General features: G+C 44.1%; 1 protein-coding gene across 18 annotated transcripts in view; it reads right to left on the bottom strand.

The window, feature by feature from the left end:
* ANKS1A (ankyrin repeat and sterile alpha motif domain containing 1A) overlaps positions 1–19,242 on the bottom strand; it is a 188,300-nt gene that overhangs the window by 114,862 nt on the left and 54,196 nt on the right. For 15 of the 18 annotated variants that reach the window (XR_012897912.1, XM_075910428.1, XM_075910417.1 and 12 more), the window contains exons 2-5: positions 9,267–9,347; positions 7,923–8,079; positions 6,456–6,518; positions 9–305 (exon numbers count right to left, since the gene is read on the bottom strand). Coding sequence is in view for 17 of the 18 variants with exons in the window: in XM_075910417.1 (XP_075766532.1) it covers positions 9–305; positions 6,456–6,518; positions 7,923–8,079; positions 9,267–9,347 (598 nt within the window). In the remaining variant the exon portion in view is untranslated. The remainder of the gene's footprint in view (positions 1–8; positions 306–6,455; positions 6,519–7,922; positions 8,080–9,266; positions 9,348–19,242) is intronic. The other 3 variants (XM_075910422.1, XM_075910431.1, XM_075910434.1) reach the window with 1 other exon arrangement.

Here is a 19,242-nt window from a genome sequence, read left to right as displayed (position 1 = left end):
CAAGATACCTGATAGTTGCTATCCATGCCAGCATCTAGGAGGACATGGACTACAGCTTTATGTCCATTCCTAGCTGCCAGGTGCAGGGGGGTGTGTTTCTTAGTGTTGCAGCTTAAAAGATTGGGGTGAGCATTCAGCAGCATCTTCACGACCTCCAGCCTTCCGTAGAGTGCGGCTAGATCCAGCGGTGTCTCGAACTTGTTATTGCGCATCGTGGGGTCAGTCAGCTCCTCCAGGAGAACCTTCACCACTTCAGTGTGGCCATACTGAGCAGCGCAATGCAGCGCCGTCTCATTGTCGTTGTTCTAAAGGATCAGTAACACAGCAGCGTTTCAGAAAACAGAAGGAGTAAGCCTGTCTGTGCCGCACTCACAAAACCATTGAAGTTTAAATGTAAAAACAAGACAAACTGCAAGCTGAGGGGATGCAACAAATCCTAATATAAAGAGCCTTGAGCAGTGTTTGGGTCTTGTTTCTACCACCACTTATCAGGCACAGGTGTGTGTCAAATTGACCAAGCAACCCCCTAGAAAGCCTCAAAACTCATCAACAGACCTTTGTGTTCTGATCTAGGGGAAGAAACAGCTGTATACAGATGCACACTGCTTTCAAAACATTAAACACAAAAGCAAGTATCCATCTGCTGAAGGAACAAGTTTCTATGATTACCATTTACCTTGCAAGCTTTTGGAGGCAAGGTCCTGTTATCTATTTATGAAGCATCCACCACTCTTGGGTACCATAACAGTGAGTGCAAAATGTAAAAAGCAAACACCACAATATGAATTCCATCTATAGCAACTTAATTGTCTGTTTAAAATTTAAACTTCAATTGTTTTTAGAAAGCAGTTATTTATCCTACGATTGAGGATTTGATTCTTTATAATAGCCATTCCACTTTTACAATTCTGAAACTTGTAAGTAGATCATTTTGAAAAGCATGTGCACTAGGTTTAAATTACTGCATGCAAATATGTGAATGCAAGACATTTAGTGAGCAGCACAGCACTGTGCCAAACAGCCTTTCCCAGGCAAGCCCTCAATTCAGCAGTGGGGAGTGTCTAAGCCACAAGTGAATGCCTCTATAGTGAAAGCTTGAGCCAATTAATGCATGCAGCATCTGTCAAGTTAAAAAAAAAATCAGCAGTGCAGGGTAACTATAGGCAAATCTGTGAAATATTTCATTTTCAGGTGCAAAATATATGCAAATACCTTCCCTGGATTTAAACCAGTCTGCTTTCCACTCAACCTTCATTAACATACACAGCTGTATAACTAGAAATAACATACACGGAGGTATTTCCATTGAAGAACTTAGTGACTGCTTGGATGTAAAAAGTTTCTAGTACCAACTTGTACGCTCTCTGATGCTTTCACAGGAGTTCTCACTGTGGCACAGAAAACCTAACTTTAACTACACTCCCCCCCCCCCCTTTTTTTTTTTTTTAAAGATAGCTATTTGTTTAGCTAGATTTCATTATATGTAGCAAAAATGCTTTCCGTTTTGTGCATGGATTACGAATTGCAGTGGAAAGTCTCAATATTTTGCACCATTTACCATTGAAACAAGCTGTGAACTGGTCAGGCTCTACGAGTGCTTTAATCCTACTAACGTGTTAAATCACAACGTAGCGATTATAAACTCATGCATGCAAACGCCCACTGGTTTTTATCTGGTATTTGACTGCATCATTTTTCAGCCACATGAAACAAAGACAGTAGGGAGCTGTGGGGACTGAGCCTTCACAGTCATGATTTCACTTATAAAAACAAACAATCAGAACGAGGAAGTGAGAAGCATCCACAGCCACATGCAGAAATAAGCAACACTTAGAAGAGGAATGTGTGGGAGGTGCAGGGTATCACTATTAGAGTACAAGTTTCACAGTCTAACAGCACAGGCTAAGCAGCCATAAGAAACCAACTAAGTGCAGGGGAGCCAGGTCAGCAAATACCAAGTGAAGACGACATAACATACACATGAGGAAGGGGAAGAGACTGAACACCTAAACCTCCCTCACAACAAACATTAACACCCCTTATCTGAACATCTCGAATCATTTACCAAGGATTTGGTAAGTAGCAGCAGCCTAATTTTACAGATGGTGGAAAGAGCAGCACATAAGTGACATATTCCAAGTCAAAGCTATTCCACATTGGAGCCAGGACTCCAACCCAGAAGCCCTAGTTGCAAGTTACATGCCCTATTCACTGGACCATAGAAAAGGGCCAGGGGGAACATCACTTCCAGTTTGCTATTTGGAATCCAATTCATCTCAGAAGCACCTGAACTTCTCCATGACAATGAAACGAGTTTTGCAGGTCTCAGAAGCCAAGTGTCCACAAAACATACACTCTACATTTTCCCCATCTCTGCAGAACAGCGTGGCAATTTAGGCTCACTTCTGGAGCTGGGTTCGCCCAGCAGGCTGAGGCACAATGGTGGGCTTGTGCATGGGAAAGTTTATAGCACAAGCACAGAAAATTTTCCGCCTTTAGGGTTGGCTAGCCAAGCACTTTTCACCAGCACAAGATTCATACCCCTCAAGACGACCCACAGAGCGCATTGTGAATGCAGAAGTAGATGTCTGTTGCAGTTTCAGAGATACAATTAAGTAATTCTCTGAGAAGTATTTGCTATAGGTTCTCTACCTTCAGATGGAAGTGAGGTCCAAAGAGGCGGGGTCATGAATGACCACCCTTCCTTTCCTTACGGAGAGATGGGAGAAGGCTCTGGAACGAAGGATGGAGTCCAAAACTTGTTCCTTTTCTACCATGTGGTCCCAGCATGACACAGTCAGTACTATTAGTATCTAAACCATGTCTTTCCCCACCATTGTGCAAGAGCCAGATGTGCTTATGGACTCAGTTGGATAGATGCTCATTGCCACAGTGCCGGACAGGAAGACATTTTTTCATGGGTCTCCACTCCTAGTAGTAGAAATGGAGGAGGGAAAGACATTCACTATGCTAGTTTTCCATCATACATGCCCTCACTTGACTTTCAAGCCTAGCCTGTACAGCAATGTTCCCTCTAATTTTTTCCATCGTTGTGCAGAATAAATTTTGTCATATGCACTAAAATGTGGGGGTGCGCACCACCAGTACAACACATGCCGCTGGCTGTGGACGTTCTACTGATCAGATGGGTAGCACCCGAACTTCTCATGGGTGGCTGCCCAAGCACTCAGCTTACAGGGAACACTGCTGTAGAGCAGCCTTGCATTTACCTTCAGAGCACTTCCATGACGTTAACAATGGAGGGTTATCCATGACAAACAGCCACACAGAAGCCATCATTGAACACACAAATCAGAAACCCACAGATGCACTGTGGGCAACAGCCAACTGGACAAGAAGTGGGAAAGCTATGAACACCTAACATCCAAGGCAAGCACGTTCCCAGAGCTATTCTGGGAAGAAGAGATTCACCATCATCCCCAAAAAATCAGCCTCAACAAGATCAGGAAATGATAGAAGGGCAGTCCCCCAGGTTACTAGGTGCCAGGAGAGAAAACTCCGTTCCATGGGCCAGAGACAGTGAGCGTCAAGTTCAGACTTAACTAGTCAAAGATGGATAAGAATGACCGAGTCCCTGAGTAGTTCCAGGAAGAGTACTCCTGTAGTCATCCCATCCCCCTTTATGGCAGTTGGTAATGGGGGCGGGGGGGCTGAGCTTCCTATAAGACTTGCCTAGGGATCTCCAAGTAAGGAAGCAGAAGAGGAAAAGACTTCAACTTAAACATCAGGCTCCGGAGCTTGTAGGTGTTGGCTAAAATTTTTACCTGTCTACTATATTCCTTACCAGACCTGAATCCTATTAAATGCAAACTGAACCCTTTGTACTGAAGCAATCAATACTAGCACTGACACCTTTCCATAATGTGTTCCCTTTCCTAACACGTTATCTGGGGTTTTGTGCATTTCTAATGAAACTCAGCAGTCAAAACCCTCATTTGCTGGCCCAGCTCTGCTCCCAGTACGTCACATATCAGTCACTGAAATACAATCTGACACGCAGATGTTCTTCTAGCTGTGGTTGCTGTGTCGGGCATCCCAAGATCAAAGAAACACTTGCTGAGCAACACCCCTCTCTCCCCAGCAGTGACATGCCGTAACATTCCGATAGAACAGAGTTGCTAAGTAGCCGGAAGCCACAGTATCAATTACAGCAATGCCATTCCACAAAAGGGTCTGCATCCCCTTGCTGCTCCCACAGAACTCCCATGAGCAAATCATACAGGGCACAAGACTGAACAAATAGTCTAATTTCTGTACACGTCCAACAATGCCAAAACACAACCATTTCAAAAAGAGGATCCCCAGTTGTCTGACCATCTATCGGCCTAGCCTCCAGATGGCATGATTCCACTTTTATCATCAACCCATGTAGTTAACATCACATTTTCCAGCCCATCTCCATTAGTTTGTTTCCACAGACCAACTAAAAAGCAACCAAGATAACCTAGATGGCATAGCATAGCTCATTTGTCTGTTAGCTGCAAGACGGCTAGGTTTTCTACTCTGGTTTTGGTTGACTGGCCAGTTTCTTCACAGATGTTAGCCAAATTAAAGTAAGCAACACAATTACAATATCAAAGTGATACATCAGGCTCCATCGCTCTCTCCCTAACTTACTTGTGCCACTTGTACATAGCTTAACAGCTCTAGAGAGATTTTCGATTAGTACCGCATTACAGCACTTCATTCCCAAGCAACACTTACAAACTCCCCATATTTTACAAGTCTCCTCTTAACAGTTAATGGCACAGTTCTTAGGATGTTTCCACTGAAGAGACTTGATGTAAAATTCCATCTTTTAAAAAAAAATACCCTATAGTAAGTGAAATGCAGGACAATGTAGCACTTTAAAGACTAACAAGATGGTTTATTAGATGATGAGCTTTCGTGGGCCAGACCCACTTCCTCAGATCAAATAGTGGAAGGAAATAAGGAAATATAGTAAGTATGATCTTCACTTCAGTTAACCAGGTATGTACTGGAGGTCCCCTACCCCTTTACCAGATCTCTGCTAATACAATGACCCTACCTCCCATCCGCTAACAAAACCTAAAACTCTGACTATGTAGGGTAGTGCAGATCAAGCAGCATCAACTCTAACTAAACTTTCAAGAGCTAAAATCTGCCACAGCTGGCTGGTTCCAAAATAACTGTCCAGAAGCCACCTTGGGGTGATAGTTGAAAACAGAAGCATCGCAAGATAGATGCCTGAAGCATGGACATACAAAGAATTCAATTAAACATGTCAGGTGTGCAGGGGAACCAACATCCTCATCCCAGGAGGCATACCTGGGAGGTCGACAAATGCCTTTGATGTCGACCATGGAGCGTCCAGATTACAGAGCTGAGCCAACAAACAGCTGATCAGCTCAGCGCGGCAGCCATTTAAATTTAAATGAAGCGGTGATTATTTAAATCGCCACTTCATTTTCCTATGCCGGGTAGTCTAACCTACATGCCTCTGTCGCCAGAGGCATGAAGTCTAGACGTACCCTTAGAAGGGGCAGGGCCAGAGACAGCCAGCCCTCCACACTGCCCAGAGCACCCCCACAACTCAGAGGAGCACGGGGCATGTTGTACCGTGCTTCAGTGGCAATTTAACGGGCTTGGGAGCTCTGGACACTGCTGCTGCCCCAGGCCCTGGGGCAACTTTATCTTTTGCTCACCTCCTCCCTCTGGTGTGTGAGCAACACAGTACTGTCTGTCCATCCACTGAGAGACGGAATAAGTGACCTTAGAAAAACATTCATCTGCTTCAATGCATGGCAATACCTAATTCCCACGTTTGTGCCCTTTTCGGGATGACAAATTGCTGAAAGCAGAGAGAAAAGCCAACAGGCAAGAGCACAGAGACAGAACACTAAGGATAGAGCACCAGACACAAAAACACAAGGACAACACCAAAATGAGAGACTGATGCAAAGAGCAAAAAATGGGAGATCTCAGGCAGTACAGCCATTACTGCCCCCTGCCACCTGTTTAGAAAAACGTATAACATTGTCCCCGTCTCAATACAAAGGAGATTTGTCATTCACTCTGAAAACCGCATGAAGAAAATGCAGCCATTTTTAATTAGGAAAAAAATTACTGTTTCAATTTCTGTTCATTAACCATTTGAGTGTGTGAAACAAAACCTGAAGCGTTTTATTAAAAGTGTTCTCTTTTGGAAGTCACCCAACCAAACTAAGCAAATTGACCACAACCATAAATCTTGTAAGTACTGACGGAGCCCCAAGAAAGTAAGGAACAGATTGCCCTAATTTTCTCTAGAATGGGCTTAAAAAGAAAACCACAAATAAATGGTTGCATTTTACTGTTCAAGTGGCTGGGAACCGAACAGGCATCATCAGCCAACTGGATGAAAATACACCTGGATGCATGAGAGTGCAGCTTGGAGTAATGATGCAGTGAAATCCTGACAGCGAAGTACACACCTTGGCATTGATATAGGGGTCAAAAGGGCCGTACTTTTTGAGTTCTTTGATCTCAAGAGTATTCTACAAAAAGGAGAGGAAAAAGAAAAAAATGTGACAATGAAATGGGTGAGATACAGTAACAAAGCAATGGATGACTCAAAGGATGGGAATGATAAACTGTGGCATCTCATTCTATTCAAAAGCCATTCCTACTGGCAGAGGGTATCATTTGAACCATTGTGCACATAATTTACAAATCCTTAGAGTGTGCAGGCTATTTGACTTTTCTCGTTCTAAAAAGGCTCCCATTTAAGACAAACATTAACAAAACATTACTGTGAAGGTTTATACTAAACGCCATCTTCTGCATAGCTTTCTTAGACAGCAGACCCATTTACACTTACACCAACACTTGGTTGACTCCATTACAGATTGTAGACATGTTAGTATGCTTCTTAAGTCTACCATCATTTATACAGAATGAATGCCTGCCTGCAGCTGTGATGCAGGGCACTAGTAGGCCCAAAGCTGAAAAATGATTGACAAACTCAACTATCCAGGCATTTTAAATGCGCACAATTAGCAATTTTTGCTTAATTGACAAGTGGTAATAATTAGCACCGATGGCACTTTTCATCTTCAAAGTGTTTTGCGAACAAGTAATTCAGCCTTTAGAATGGTCTCGCAAAGCAAGAAATGTGCATGAACAACAGAGAATTTACATATCTTGTGCAAGGCACAGAGGGAATGTGGGTCAGAGGCAAGTATAGAACCCCAGAACTCCTGAGTTTCTTTCCCGCAACCACTCGAGAACACCTTTATAATAAGGGAAGTTTACTGGTAGTGTAAATGATACTAAAGAGTATATTTGCCTTACATGCTGCCAACAGCTCAGCAATACCACTAGGAAGACATTAACAGGCTGCTTAGGCAATGGGCAGAGTCATAGAATCATAAAGTCGTAGGATTCGAAGGGACTGAGAGGTTTTTAATTCAGTCCCCTGCCCTCAAGGCAACATTAAGCATGTTTATATCAAGTAGCCACTAGCCTGAGTGAGTTGACATGTTACAGTTCTGTGTCTAGGGTTGATGCAGGTTACAGGCTTTAAAAAACCTCACACAATTAGTTAAGTGAACACAAGTGCTAATAACCAGAACTGGAGAGTATGGACAAGTTAAGTTGCTTTGATTAATTCTCTCAGGAAGGTTCAGTGTATCCTTGGACAGTACTAGCAATCTTTGTCCAACAACTGGAAAGGAAATGATGTTCAGAGAACAAACCACTTCTCAGGCACTCTGGGGTTGACAGACTGCTCATTTTTACACCCAACAATTGTTTAAGCAAGTTAGAGCATTATACCAAGAAACAATTTCCTACATTCAAACCAAGTTTAAGTTGCTTAGCACCTTACATCGTGTGGCTAACACATCCCTCCCCACCCTAGCAATATGAATCTGCTGGTACATTAGATAAGATAGTCAGACCTGTTCATTCACTTTAGTGTGGGAGGGTCCCTGGTGGATGAGAAGTCTTACTATCTCTGCATCTCCTTTCCAGGCTGCCAAGTGAAGAGGGTAACAACCTTTGCAGTCTGCCACATTGGTTAGTGCATCGTTCCTCAACAGAACTTCCACCACATCCCTGGAAAATAAGGGTGGCTGTCAGTCTCCAAAGTACTCTTGTTGCAACAGAATGGAAAAGATTACTGCTTCACAGTTCACTTCCAACAAGTTTAGGCTCCTTGAGAATACTGAATTATAAGAAAAAATAAATCTGAACAGTAATCATTGTTTATTACCTTGATAATTTTATGGATTTCAACATTCCCACAAAATGCTGCCTAAGAATTAAAAACATGAGGGGCTAGAAGAGGCTTCAAGAGGTCATTAGTCCACTCCCCTCTTCTTTCCACACGCTGATTAAATATACCTACATGATCCCCGACAGGCATGTGTCAAAGCGGTTTTAAAAAGCTTTGAAGGGAGATTCCACAAACTCCCATAGTAATCTATTCCAGTGTGCAGCTATCCCTAGAGTTACAACATTTTCCTAACACCTCAGATTTACGCTGTATCTCCATTGCTGCAAATTAAGCCAACTGTTTCCAGTCTTTCCATGTCCACAAAGGGTAACAACTGATCACTATCCTCTTTATAGTAACTTATTTCAAGGCGTGTCTCCTCCCAACCTTCTCTTCTCTAGACACAACACGCCAATTATTTCAACTTTTCCTTATAGGTCTTTCTTTTTAAACCTCTGAACATTTTGGTCACTCTGTGCAGCAGGTCAGAACAGGTTTCCACCAGTGTCAGTTTGTTGTATTGATGCAAGTCATTTCTTTACAACTGCACTGGTAGTGGGTACAGGGGAATCTACCTCAGGGTGAACAAGTAATCGGAAGCAACGTTGTAATACACGCTCAGAGGGCAGCATTAATACAAATACACTTGTAAGATTCTACAAAGCTCTATTCTTGGTGAGGTCATCTTCCGGATGAATTACACAACTAGAGGTTTTCGTCATTTGTGGCCATTAAAGTGGAAAGTGTGTTTGAGATAGCCTGAGCATCCTCAGCAAGTTTTACATGGGATTAATTGCATTCAGCACAATATGCCCCTACAATTCATAGCAATACCTGGTTATTCTCTTTTTGTCCTGAAGGTGGTATAGTATCGCACCACAGCCTTGTTCTATCCAGGACGCAGCCGCATTATACTGAGGAATAAGGGAATTTTACAGCATTCTCTCCCTCTCTCTCTGTATTTCTATGTATATAGTAAAACAAAGGCATCCTTTAGGGTAAGAAGCACTAAGGTAAAATTGCTTACTTGTGACCATTCAAAGCAGCGTGGTGCAGTGGAGTGTATCCAGTACTGTCGACGCAGTTCACATTTGGTCCCCTCCAGATGCTGCAAGATAAAAAACTCAATAGTAAGTCATGTACCAAATTTAGAGGCAGCCAGCTGGCAAGGAATGGTTTCTGCAGAGTTCTTATGCTAAGCCTGTTATTTCAGATCAAGCCATAATAATGGACTGGCAGCTGCAATTAACTGCAGTAAAGCAGAGAAAAGATATTGCACAATGCTATGTTAAACAAGGGTAAAAAAAAGTCATAAGGCACTCAATATTCTTCCCAACAGTCTGAGCTCTCATGCCACAGGTTTGCTATTCCCTCACCAATGATCATCATTCAAGGTTTCTCACCTATACATTCATTTATTAAACAGTTTTAAAAGGAACATCAATGGGAAAAGTCCATCTAAAAGTTAACTACCAAGAACAGGATCAACAACCTACACCCCCATCCCACCACTCATCTCTGTGTCTTTGAAGGGTTTTCATCAGCTAGGGTTCCTTTTCTCAATGGTAAAAACCATTAAGGGATGGTAAGCAGGAAATTAGTAATGGATACAGAACCTTTCATCTCTACATCTCAGTCTACTCTGAGTCAGCAGTGACAAAAATCATCTCCATCTGACAGCTGTTAAAGGTCTGTGTGAAACAAGTAGGTGGTCTCAGAGCAATTCCATCAACTACCATTACATTGGCCTGGCCCTGAGAGCAAGGATGTAGTGGGCCATGAGCAATTCATCTTCTCTTGCCCCTTAGAAGCAGCCCACCTAGAACAGGACTGAAAAAGTATGTGTGTGCAGGAAGCCGGCACTAACCTTGCCCATGCCTTAGTAGTTAAAGGAACCTCTGGCAACTTTCACCAGCACTTCAACCCGCTATTGAAAAGATGGGACAGATACATTTGCACCCAGATGTGCTTCCAAAGAAAGCAGTAGACTTCTGTCTCTAAGCATACCTACTTCTTTCATAAGCCTCTATTTGCTGCACTTTGGCCTGTTCTAAAAGAGATGGATTTGTAAGTATGGTGTGATTAGTTAGATGAAAGTAAAAAGATCCCAGCTCCCCACCTGCATTTTCAAGAGACGTAGGAGTGGTCCTTAGTCACCCTCCTCCACTCCAACTGCACTGTCTTAAAATAAGAACAACCTGGGGCTGTTTATGAACCAGACAGGACAATTTCATTTCCTCCACAGCATGTAATCACTTTGCCTCATTGTATGGTAGGCTGCTAGGGTTGCCTGTGTATTAGGTTTTCTAAAATAACAGTCATTATGTTAGGGCCACTCGCTGGAAAAATGCCACACTGCACACACTCTCAACTCAGCACAAAGGATCGGGGTAAAAACAGGAAGGACACCAAACTGATAGGAATCCTATACAGACAAAGCAAATGTAAACAAAACCATTTGATTCCCTCTTTCTCCCCCAAACATAAGCTTAAAACATTTTAAGATGGCTCCCAAACCACAAAATACTTGTTGTTGGTTTGTTCCCACCAAAAGAATCCACATGATCCAGTGGTTGGACTGTTATAAAAAGCTTTCCAGTCATTCATAAAGGAAAATAAGCAGTACAGGCAGTCCCCGGGTTACATGGATCCGACTTACATCGGATCCCTACTTACAAATGGGGTGAGGCAACCCAGCACTAGCTGCTTCCCCCCAGCAGACCAGGGAGACGCAAAGCTAGCGCCCCCCCCCCTCCTCCCAACAGACCAGGGAGACGCGGAGCGGCTTTTCTCAGCAGACACCTCAGCTTGAGAATAAAGGACTGAGGGAAGTGAGGTGTAGGAGAATAAAACTGAGCTCTGGAGAAATGTTTGGCTAGAGTTTCCCCTACAATATGTACCAGTTCCGACTTACATACAAATTCAACTTAAGAACAAACCTACAGTCCCTATCTTGTACGTAACCAGGGGACTGCCTGTATATGCCAAGGACATGGAAGACGAAAGGGCTAGAAAGGCTACCTTGTACAAAGAAGATGGGACCTCTACTTAAAGAGTCATATCCAAATACATCCCTACACAAGCAACTGCACAGGCCTCAATATCTACCTCAGAAGGAAGACAAGATGAGCTAAGTGGAATAGAATGTAAATCCTTAGAGGATACAGTTAATTGATGAGTGGAATATGAGAACTGGCTTCCCTTTTGGTGGCTCCCTCTGAGCACACTTAGGGACAGTGCATCAGGTAATCTGGTTTCCAGAATACAATTGTTCCCATAAACGTACAATGCATTCTGTGCTCAGAGGACCTGGCTTAGGGGTCTACAAGTCAAGATTCCATAGGATCAAATTCGGAGACAAGGCTGAGTGCTTTTCTGCAGTGATTCTCAAACTTTTTGGCTCTTGGCCCATCCCACTTAACACAGACCTTTCCACAGGCCACCAGTCAGCCACCCATAGACAAAATGGGTGCAAGTGGGACTGGGGGTTGAGTCTGGTCAGAAGGTTGGGTGCAGGAGTGGGCTGGGGGAAGGGGGAAAGCCTCCAGGTGAGCAATTTCCTGTGCTGCTTTTGTTCTCCCAGCCAGGTGTAGGGGCAGTGGCAGTGTGCAGAGCCACTGCATGGTTGGAGAACCTTGCATGGTTGGAGAACCTTGCATGGTTGGAGCGCCAGCGCTGGCTTACAGGGGGAAGTAAGCCAATGCTGGCGTGCCAACAAGGCAAGGGAGGGGGCTGCAGGTCTGGAGCACCAACGTGGACTCCCTGCTGCAGGAGGGGGAGCCTTGAACCTGCGACCCACCTGCAAGATGGTTGTGGACCCCTAGTGGTCCACAGACCACACTGAGAACCACTGCTCTAGTACAGTGGTCTCAATCACGAGTACACTGGGGTGGGGGAGGGAGTCACAGGACAGGTTTAGGGGGATTGCAAGTGCAGGGCTGGCATTTTGGCAACCTCCTGGGGTATTGTGAAACTAAGTTACATGCTTCAGTCCTGCCACCTGGGGCTCAAGCTTCAGATAAGGCTCACAAGTAACAAACATGCTCAGGTACCACACTTGAGAAAGTCGGCCATTTGTCCATCTCAGTGTGCTATGACACTGTTGTACTTTTAGGTCTGACTTTGTAAGCAGAAGTGAAGTTTGGGGTACATAAGACTGTCCTCCCCAGGAGCACTGCAAGTATAGTGAGCTCTCCTGTCCATAGACAATGAGTTTTCTTTTTGTCAGGGTGCTCCACCCCTGCTTTGCCAGGGGGCCCTAGCTCTACTCCACCCCATCCAGAAGGCCATGGCTTCACTCTGCCTCTTCCTATCCTATTCTTCCCACTCACTGAGGCCCCCCCACCCGCTCGCCGCCCTTTACCCTCTTCCGAGCTGCTCCTCCAGTCTCCAAACAAACGTTTGATGGTGCCTCCAATCAGATGTTCAGCAGCAAAAGCTGATCCAGGGTACCGCCAAACAAACAGCTGTGGCTGGAACATACTGAGCATCAGGCGTCCCTCTAAGCTGCACATAGAACAAGTTTCCACCTTGTATATAACTGCCACTAGGTGGATTTGAACCTGGGGCTTCAGGAGCTTAGTGTAGGAGATGCTACAGATTGAGCTACAAAGCCACCTGGCCCTCAGCTTATGCTGTAGAGCTCCTTTGTTATCTCTCATTGGAAGTGGTCTAAGTGCCACTACACGGGATAGTGAACCATATCAAGTGTGTGGGTTACACATGCACCTCCTACGCAGAGCTGCGCAGTGGGTGGCAGGAGGCTGCTGGGGCAGCCAGCCACATGGCAGGAGACTGGGGCTGGAGGAGCCGTGAGATGCCTGGCAGCTTGGGTGGGAGAGCAGCGAAGCAGGTACCGGGGTAATACCAGAGGGGCCAAAGACATTGGAGACCCGGCCCAGAAGTCAGCTGCATGGGGGGCAAAGGCTCCAGCCATCTATGGTGGTGGGAGGTACTGGGCACAGGTAAATTCGGGGGGGGGGGGGCAAGGTGCAGAAAATCTCAGAGGGAACAGAACACTAGTACACAGATAGTTCTCAAATAGTATTTCTTACAGTCGCCCAGTCTCCTGCAGCACATAATGAAGCAAAAGAAAGTGGTCACTGAATGCTTAAGTCCCACAGATGTTGCCAACATCACTTGAGAAGCACAGTTAAAGCCCTGGCTGTGTACCTGTAAAGACATCTTTGAATCAGCTCAGAGACAGAATAAACTACAGGCCAGAACCCAGGAAGTGCCCTATCCGCTATCAGCTGCCATGAAGACTAAGCTGGATTTAGTCAATTCAAGAGCTCCGTGGTTTCCATTTGGCAGTGGGCTCATGGAGTGTGGTTACCCAACCAATTTATTGCTGGATTTACAGTGGCAATTATTGGATAAAATTATGGCAGTGTGGCTTGCTTTTAGTCTGGCAAGTTTATAAATGTTGTGTCTGCACGCCCCCTTTCATAAATGGGGTTAACCAGACAAAGCCAGAGCAAATGTTACTATTTGGAGTAAGGAAAAGAACTCAAGAAGGGTATATAGTCAAGCTCTGTACATGACACACAGTGCCCATTATCTGGAGTTAGCCACCATCAAGAGTTAGCATCTATGGTATTGTTCAAACAAAGATTTCAAATCACTTTATGGAGTGGTAATTTTTTTAGTCCCATCTTACGGGGGAAAATGAGACTCTAAATCGAGTCACTTGTCTAAGGTAACAGCAGTATAACAATAGTATACTTAGCCTGAAAGAAAATTCTCGGCACTCTGCAGCAGCCCCACTTGCAGATATCAGAGCATACACCTCTTAGAGAAGCAGAGACCACTTTTCTTACCAGGAAAACAAGGGAGAGGGCAAGAATTTTGTTATGGAGATGGAAGGGTATTTCCAACAGGAAGGCTTGACTGGTTCTCAGTATGAGAAGGTTTGGATGTTGCAGGAGTTTATTATAGGACTTTTTTAAAAGCAATAAAAAGGTGCAACAAGTGACTTAACTCTTACTAATGGAAAGAAATTAAAATTTCCAACTAGCTCACCTTGGTTTAAAAAAGGTAAACTAATCCCAAGGCCTAGAACAACATAGGGATCCGAGAGACTGAGAAGCACTTATCCTCAGGTGTTGGGAGTGAGACAGAAGTCAATCAGCCTTTTCTTCCCTTCACCACTTCCTCTTCATCTCCCCCTCAAAGTTAAAAATGCCATACGTTCTTAGGCCTAACCACAAATCATTGTATAAAAAGAAATGATTTGTGTATGCTACTTGACATAAGAAAACATTCAGTATCTTAAAGTTTATCAGCTTTAGATGCAGCAAAGTCATTACATACTGTGGTCTAAAGAAACCGGGCTTCTGGAGGATATTGGGAATATTTCTTGGAAGAAAAGGCATGTCTTTCACAGAGACACGTTTGCAGTATCTGGCACAGTTACCTAAGAGGAAAGATCGGAGTGACCCCCTCCTCTGTAAAAAGAGTGGCTATGTTCAGACTACAAATTAAAACTCGCACAGTGCCAAATCTCAGAGTCCAGGTCAATTGTTGCAAGAGGCTCAGGCTGCAGAACTAAACACAGCCATGCAGACATTTGGACTTGGGCAGGAGCCTGGCCTTCAATACCCACTCCCCTTACCAGGTTTCAGAGCCTGGAGCGCCCAGCCCAAGCAGGAAAGTCTACAAAGATAATTATAACACCTCAGCTCCAGCCTGAGACAAGTGAGCTCAGCACCACAAATATTCTTTGCAGCACAGACACACCCATTGACTGCACCACTCGGGGAGCTTATGGTGCTGGTACTAAAGGGTTCAAGTTAAACATTACAAATTAAGTTACAATTGTCAAGTGGTTGTGGACAGAAGAAAGAGGAAGCAAGCAGTTCTAGAAGGCTCAGATAAAGTTTTCATTAACTGGCTATTGTTACAGTACTGGCGTAGTTGGAAAACGCAGGCCGTTACAAGTTAGAGGAAAGCTTTTACATATTGGGGAAGAGTTACAAGCTCAAGAGTCGTCTATTGCTAAGAACACAAATTCACCCATTCACTATCAGATGGCAGATTGGGATTTGAAACCCTCAGGTGCCTGCAAGGATTTACCAAGAAGCTTCAAGATTTTTGAGTCCGAGAGAGCTAGCATATATGAAGATGCTCTGCTACAGAGTTCATCCCCATCCAACGTTGCTAAACCATGTCTGCCAGGGCTGGCTTTTATCCTTCAATCTGAAAGATGCTTCTGAAGGGTGATTTTCTTTTCAATTGTCTTTAGTGCAATGTGGTAGTGTGCTAAATAGGAGGACTGGATTGTGGCTTTTTAAAAATAAAATTGCCAGAAGATACACCCCTAGTTGTCCCTGCAAAGGATCCATTCTCCTCTGCTGTGAGTTGCCATTTTGCAAAAACACCAAAAACTAGCCCAGAAATCAAGTACCCTGGAACCTAAACCTGCAGACTGTATGATTCCCAATCACAGAATACTTCGAGAGATCATCAAGTCCAGTCCTCTGCACTCACAGCAGGACCAAGCACCATCTAGATCATCCCAACAGGTGTTTATCTAACCTGCTCTTAAATATCTCCAGTGATGGAGACTCCACAGGCTCCCTAGGCAATTTATTCCAGTGCTTAACCACCCTGACAGTTGGGAAGTTTTTCCTAATGTTCAACCACAACCTCCCTTGCTGCAATTTAAGTCCATTGCTTCTTGTCCTATCAGAGGCTATGGAGAACACATTTTTCTCCCTCCTCCTTGTAACACCCTTTTAGGTATTTGAAAGCTATGTCCCCTCTCAGTCCCAAGTACTATCTGGTGTTGCAAGCTTCCACAGGGCAATTGCCACACCCTTCTCCACTGTAAGAGCAGGCCTCATTCTGACATTCCTGAGCCTCACAGGCATGAAAAATTAACACTCTCTCTCAGCAAATACCTGGCACTCTTATTAGGGATGTAAGCAACTAGTCAAGTAGTCAACTACCCAATAAGTATAGGCTTAAGAGTGACTACTCGATTAGTCGCTCCCCTATCCCAGCTGTCTATCAGAAGTGGGGGGTTATTACATTTAGGCTGTGTCTACACTGGGCCACTTATTCCGGAAAATCAGCCGCTTTTCCGGAATAAGCTGCGAGCTGTCTACACTGGCCCTTGAATTTCCGGAAAAGCAACAATGCTCTACTGTACAAAATCAGCCGCTATTCTGGAAAAACTATTCTGCTCCCCCTCAGGCATAAGTCGTTATTCCGGAACACTGTTCCGGAAAAGGGCCAGTGTAGACAGCCCAGTAGTCTTTTCCGGAAAAAAGCCCCGATCGTGAAAATGGCGATCGGCGCTCTTTTCTGGAAAAGCACGTCTACATTGGCCACAGACGTTTTTCTGGAAAAAGGGCTTTTCCGGAAAAGCAGCCTGCCAATGTAGACGCTCCTTTTCCGGAAAAACTGAAAACGGAATAGTATTCCATTTTAAGCATTTCTGGAAATTCATGCCAGTGTAGAGACAGCCTTAAAGTGCAGAACTGCAGCAGGAGCACCCCTCCTCTCCCTTATCAAGTAGACAATGGAAATTCCATCCACTACTCAATTAGTTAATTAACCGATACTTAACATCTCTAACTCTTGATTTATGTTTTCAAGGCATGCTGTAAACTTTTTTTTAATGTAGTGAGGTAGCTCACTATTACGCCTATTTCACAGATGAGAAAATGTTGGCAAACTAACATATGGCAGTACAACCCTCAATCCCAGTCTTGTGCATTCACAGTGAGACAATGCTATAAAAGGGCAAACATTAAACAAAGTCCATGCTGCCTTCTGTTTTGGGTTTTTTTTGGGGGGGGGGGGGGAAGGGGAGAGGGGAGAGTTTGAGAGAAGAGGACTTAAAGGAAAATATATTTTCCAGCAACCTAAGGGTTCAAACATTAAACAGATTAGCAGCATTTTACAACTGAATTGCCTTATCAATTCTGAAAAAAAATTCTGACCTACTATAGAAGATGTGTGTGGCCATTTAATCCAAAGCATAATTATATAATGCATTGCAGAGAATAGGCATTTTAAATGCATGCATTAAGTGTCACTTAACATTCCAATCTTATACGAGAAGCATTTGGCATGTATAATGTTCTCTAACTTTTGTGCCTTAATTTTACCAGAAGAGAAATATTCAATAACTCATTTAGCATTTCAAACATCACAATATTGCCAAGCTTTTTGCAAAGTAGGGTAGCTTGTAGCTAACGGACTCAATATGGGAGACCTTTTGTCAAAAAGTCATGTGTGGGGGTTTTTTGAGGGTGGACTACTGTTCAGATCAAAAATCTATTTTCTTCTTGTGGGATGCAAGGGCTATAAAGCAAATTTACTGTTGGCATGGGTGTTGAAGGGTGCCGCAGCACGTTTCACTAGGGAGGGTGCAGTAGAGTAATGTGTCAAGTTATCTGTATTTATGCTGTACATGTCCACAACATTAGCTGAGGACTTTTTAAAATGCCCACTAACAGCGGATTTGGCAGCAACCAAGGACGCCATCCCCAGCCAGCTGTCTTGATAAAGGACAAACCTCAATGAAGCAGGAGCTAGATCACAGAGCATTCCCAAAGTCGTCAGGAATGCTTTATGAAGACTTAGGTATTCCAAGCACCAAGCTCTCTGCCTCAGCATCCGCATTTACCCTTCTTTGAGGACACGAAGGGACAGACTATGGAGTTCAGTGAAATGACAAGGGGCAGAAGACAGAATATAGCAGCCCTGGATCTAACAAGACAGCAGGGCCCACATACGGCTGACCACACACACTGCATGCACTAGGGAAGTCAGAGTTAAATGACTGAGTCACTACCTGGAAGCCACCCATTCGCCAAGTCACACAATGCACTCTGAAAGGGCACTATAAGACTGATGTCAATTCTACTCCCTGATGCCAGCTGCAGATCCTAGTGGCCATCAGCTTAGCTCTGTGCTACCTACTGTCTCACTTGTTTGTGTTTAGCACCCCAGACTCCAAATTTCTGTCTTAGTCCTCTCACAGTGACAGCAACTCTCACTCAGACTCAGATACTGGGGACTGAACTTGATCTCCATACTGGCCACTCAATACACATTACTCTCTTGAAAGGGGCGGAGGCAGGAATGTATCTTCAATCGTATCCACTGACTGGCACTCCACATTCAACATGACAGCATCAGACCAATGGAGAGAAAAAAAAATCAGTGACAAGATGAAAGGAAGGAAGAATCATCTGGCAGGCAGAAAAGCAGCACCTTAACTCTATGCCCTGTATGGTGAGTTCCTGGTAGATGGCAACTCATATACAAACGGGACAGAGAATCTTATTTGTGATGGAATACGTCATCATCCCCAACCATCATATCCAAGTGATACCTCTCTCATCCACTCTTTCACAGGAAGCAAATAACCCAATTGACAGCCTTGACTTGCATAGCTAACAATGTGAGAGCCATACAAAACCAGTTTTTCCTGGAAGCAAGTTTCCCACAGTGATCTGTTTAAGTTTGTAGTTGCACAGATTTGAGGAAGTGGTAGAACACCTTATTACTGCAATCAACATGCAGAATACTACTTTTATATAGTCAGTGCTCAATTACTTATACAGCACTTCCCCACCCCACCCTACTGGCTTCAGAGCCCTCCCTATGCTATGAGAACAGGCACTACTGAAATCCAGCCACTTCCAAATGGAAGGCACCAGACAAATAATCAACTGGCACACAGAGCAATGTACAATGGAAGAGAAAAGTTGGCAATACCTGTAATGAAAACCACACTGGGACCTTTCACATGCGTGCCGAGCACATTGATCAAGTGCTACATAAAACTGAAAGTCAACTGCAAAATGAGACTAACAGACCTGCCTACGATTTGAACATATGGTTCCAGGATAGCTGGATATTTCAACCTGATAGGTAAACCACCCTCCTCCAGTTTGTACACCTTGAGCAGAGATTAGAGGTCACCTGACAAACTTGTGCAAAATCAATATGGCACACATATTAAACGTACTGGTATCTACTAACTG

This window comes from Pelodiscus sinensis, chromosome 27 (assembly GCF_049634645.1).
Source record: "Pelodiscus sinensis isolate JC-2024 chromosome 27, ASM4963464v1, whole genome shotgun sequence".
Classification (NCBI taxonomy): Eukaryota; Metazoa; Chordata; order Testudines; family Trionychidae; genus Pelodiscus; species Pelodiscus sinensis.
Note: the sequence above shows the minus strand (reverse complement) of the source record. Positions and strands in the feature narration are given on the sequence as shown.